Here is a 4,623-nt window from a genome sequence, read left to right on the forward strand (position 1 = left end):
GACAAACTCCTACGTTTAAATAACATAGAAAATACCGTCTTGACAACTTATTATGGAGCTTGGAACAAGCCAAAATAAGCAACTACACTTTAGTAACAAGCCCAAGAAAACCGCGACTACCAATATTTGTAAGCCCAAAGTCGCTTAGAATAAGCGGACTTGGCAACACTGCATATATGTCTATTATGTATTTCTTTACGCCTGACCAATAGTTGTGTGTGACTGATATTGAAGGGCGGGTCTTGGCAATGGACCAGTGTGACTCAGCCAAAGGCAGATTCAGGCCACTATATACAGTTTACCCAGTACAGTACATTAGACTCCACCACTGGGCACAGCAGCCCTGTCTTTCCATGTGCTCCGTCTTTGAATACATGTCGGAGCATTTTCTCAAAGGCCGAGCAGGATACCCGGGGCTCAGGCAAGTCCATGGCCGCAGGGACATATTTTGAGTTAGGGGTCCTGAACATTTTTGCGAGTGTGACATTTTCGGCCAAAGTCAACCACCACACACCACATTGCATTCATCACAACGCTCCACAAGCAGAAAAACTAGAACAAGAATGAAATCCAAAACCCAAGACAGGGCAAAACTAGGCACGGGTGTAACACAGGATATAATAATAATTAAAGCTGCAAGCAGCGATGGAGGGCCCTCGCTAACCCGCGCCCGTCGGGGTTACTGGCGAACGCCTCCCCTTGCGACCCCTCTTGCGCGTCACTCGCACGCTGAAAATCGTCGCCAATGAAAGGGAACTTCCCGCTGAGTTCTTGATACCTCACACAAGCCTATACGTCTACAAGTCATTACTGTGAAAGGGGCTGGCCCATAATTGGGGCGGTCAAACATCACCATAAAAAAAGAAGTCCCTGCTGAGTTCTTGATACCTTACACAAGCCTAATGTCATACAAGTCATTATCTTGTGAAGGGGGGCGTGGCCGCATATTTGGGGCGGGTCAAACATCACCAATAAAAAAAGAAGTCCCTGCTGAGGTCATTGATACCTCACACAAGCCTATACGTCATACAAGTCATTATCTGTGAAAGGGGGCGTGGCCGCATCATATTGGGGCGGGTCAAACGTCCACCAATAAAAAAGGAATCCCTGCTGATTTCATTGATACCTTCACCAAGCCTATATGTCATACAAGTCATTATCTGTGAAAGGGGCTGTGGCCGCATAATGTGGGCGGGTCAACCATCACCAATAAAAAAAGAAGTCCCTGCTAGTTCATTGATACCTTACACGAGCCTATACGTCTACAACTCACTATCTGTAAGGGCTGGCCGCATCATAAGGGGGCGTGTCAAACATCACCAATAAAAAAGGAAGTCTCTGCTGAGTTCTATGGCATCTCACACAAGACTGTACCTATAACGGTTCAAATGTTATGAAAGGGGGCGTGGCCTGAGTGACTGGGCGTGGTCAAAATATAGGGGCCGCCTCAGTATCACATGTAGACCACACATTTTAAGTTTCATTTAAATCGGATGATGTTTGTCATATAAGGCTTATTTCCTGTTGCCAGGTGGTGGCGCTATCTCCAAAACTCCATAATGGTGTGTAGATGTAGTCAGGGGCGGCCGCTGATGAATCCTAAAAAGTTTCAAGCAGATTCGACACAGTACACTGTAGTTACAGCCACTTTCTCCTTCATCGCTAAACACCCAAAATGGCCGCCATGCCACGCCCACACCGTATGACGAAAAGTTTTTCTTTTAATAACTTTTCATCGTTAACATGTTAAGATGATCCACACCAAGTTTGAAGTTGATCGGATGAAATCTCTAGGAGGAGTTCGTTAAAGTATGGCACCTTGTCTTTTAGGCCTACTTCCTGTTGCCAATAGGGGGCGCTATGACTTTGAGCCAATAGCTGCGTGTAGATGTCGTCAGGGGCGGACTCTGAGTAATCCTGAAAATTTTAGCGATTCGACAAAGTACACTGTAGTTAAAGCCACTTTCTCAGTGATCGCTAAACATTCAAAATGGCCGCCATGCCACGCCCACACCGTTTGACGAAAAGTTTTTCTTTTAATAACTTTTCATCTTGAACATCTTGAGATGATACAGACCAAGTTTGAAGTTGATCGGATGAAATCTCTAGGAGGAGTTCGTTAAAGTATAGCACCTTGTCTTTTAGAACTACTTCCTGTTGCCACTAGGGGGCGCTATGACTTTGAGCGAATTTCGGCATGTAGATGTCGTCAGGGGCGGACTCTGATGAATCGTGGAAAGTTTCAAGCCGATTGGACAATGTACAGTCAAGTTACACTCACTTCCTGTCAGACGGCATATTTCCTGTTGCCAGGTGGTGGCGCTATCTCCAAAAGTCCATATTGGCCTGTAGGTGTCCTCAGGCCAGGACTCTTGGTGTTTGTGGGAAATTTCAAGCAGATACGACAACGTACACTGTAGTTACAGCCAATTTCATCTTCATCGCTAAACACCCAAAATGGCCGCCATGCCACGCCCACACCGTATGACGAAAAGTTTTTCTTTTAATAACTTTTCATCGGTAACATCTTGAGATGACACACACCAAGTTTGAAGATGTTCGGATGAAATCTCTAGGAGGAGTTTGTTAAAGTATAGCACCTTGTCTTTTAGGCCTACTTCCTGTTGCCACTAGGGGGCGCTATGACTTTGAGCCAATAGCGGCATTTAGATGTTGTCAGGGGCGGACTCTGATGAGTCGTGGAAAGTTTCGAGCTAATTGGACAACGTACGCTCGAGTTACACCCACTTCCTGTTTCGGTGGCGAATCGCACAAAATGGCCGCCCCGCCACGGCCACGCCCTATGACAAAAGTTTTTCTTTTAATAACTTTTCATCGTTAACATGTTAAGATGACACACACAAGTTTGAAGCTGATCGGACGAAAGCTCTAGGAGGAGTTCGTTAAAGTACGACATGTGAAATGGCAAAATCGCACTAATTTCGCACATTCAAAACAAAATGGCGGACTCCTGTTGGTTTAGGGGGGGCTACCATGGGTTTTATGTCCGCCCTGCCATGATACATAGTGTACCAAGTTTCATGAGTCTCGATAAACTTAGTGCAGGGCTGATTTTTCGTAATAGTAGGTGCGCTAGCGCGCATTTTTGTGCGCCTATTCCCGAACCATTAAAATACCGTAAATTTTCACCAGACTTGAGTACCGCCAAATTTGGTGATTTTTGAATATGATAAGTCCTCCAAAAAGGCAATTCATTTGACGGAAATAAATAATAAATAATTCCTTCAGTTCCAATAGGGCCTTCGCCGCCTGTCGGCGCTCGGGCCCTAATAATAATAATAATAATAACAATAGGCACAAACCTATGACTGTGGTACAGAATAGGCCTACTACAAGCTCAACCACTGAGCCACAAAATACAAGGGTATAAAACCCATCACTGAATTAGGTTAAATCAAATCTTCAGTTAGCTGCCTGGTTGTCTGTTGCTGTGGGAGTGACAGGTGGAGAGGTGCTGCTGCTCCTTCTTTCAGTTACAGTTGCTAGGTTTTCTGCCTCAGGTCTATTGGGGTTTTTAGCCTGGGATGATAATGAAGAAACCCAAAATGTGCTTTCGTGTTACAGGCAAACTAACGTCTAAAACACTGATCGTCATTTATCACCATTTTTCTGACATTTTACACACCAAACAGCTAATCGACAGGTCAATCAACAATAAAAATAATTGTTAACTGCAGCCTAACATCTAACTAACAACATTTCTCCAGTAAAATGTAAATTTCATTTCTCCAGTACCTCTGCTTCTGCACATGATTTCAATTCAGCTTCTTACTCGTGATATAACTTTTTAATCTGTTCCTTTTTTTCAGGTTAAAATGCCAAAGAAAAGCAACGCAAAGAGTGTAAAGAGACGGAGCGGTGATGCTGAGCCGCTCCCCCCTAAACAGAGCAGGGTGGAGCCCAGCGGCACTCCATCCCCTCTGTGCTTCAGCAGCCCGGGCAGCCTGTTCCAGAGCCTCATCCAGCCCATGGGGACCGAGCAGTTCTTCAGGGAGTACTGGGAGAAGAAACCCCTCCACCTGCAGAGGTCCGATCCCCACGCAGCCTCCTACTACCGGTCTCTGTTCCAGCTGTCGGACCTGCGGAGCCTGTGCTCTCAGGACCTGGAATACTGCAGGGACGTCAACGTGGTCCGCTGCATCAACGGCAAGAAGAAAGTGCTGAACAAGCGGGGGCAAGTTAAGAACAGTGTTCTCAATAAAGACTTTGTTCAGAATAAGGCCACCATCCAGTTCCACCAGCCGCAGAGGTTCAAGGTGAGAGTTCCCCATGGGCCGGTATGAGATTCTGATGGTATGATAACCTTCAGTAGAATGTCACCGTATTGCGAAAAAAAAAAAACACAACACCTAATCTTTTTTCTAGGAACACAATGTATTTTATTATCACACACACTGCACATTGCCAGGGAGAGGAATTTCTACAACTCATAAAAACAGCTCATTATGACAAGACATTTTAGTGGTTTTAAAGACCTCATATTATTCTCATTTTCACGTTCATAATTGTATTTAGAGGTTGTACCAGAATAGGTTTATGTGGTTTAATTTTCAGTAAACACCATATGTTTGTTGTACTGCACATTGCTGCAGCTCCTCTTTT

General features: G+C 44.9%; 1 protein-coding gene across 1 annotated transcript in view; it reads left to right on the top strand.

Annotated features, from left to right (window-relative positions):
• Positions 1 to 4,623, top strand: part of riox2 (ribosomal oxygenase 2) — an 11,357-nt gene that overhangs the window by 1,229 nt on the left and 5,505 nt on the right. Inside the window, exon 2 of the mRNA XM_032534302.1 lies at positions 3,831 to 4,277. Coding sequence (XP_032390193.1) covers positions 3,837 to 4,277 — 441 coding nt within the window. The 5' untranslated portion in view covers positions 3,831 to 3,836. The remainder of the gene's footprint in view (positions 1 to 3,830; positions 4,278 to 4,623) is intronic.

The sequence above is a fragment of the Etheostoma spectabile genome, chromosome 13, assembly GCF_008692095.1.
Source record: "Etheostoma spectabile isolate EspeVRDwgs_2016 chromosome 13, UIUC_Espe_1.0, whole genome shotgun sequence".
NCBI classification, from domain to species: Eukaryota; Metazoa; Chordata; class Actinopteri; order Perciformes; family Percidae; genus Etheostoma; species Etheostoma spectabile.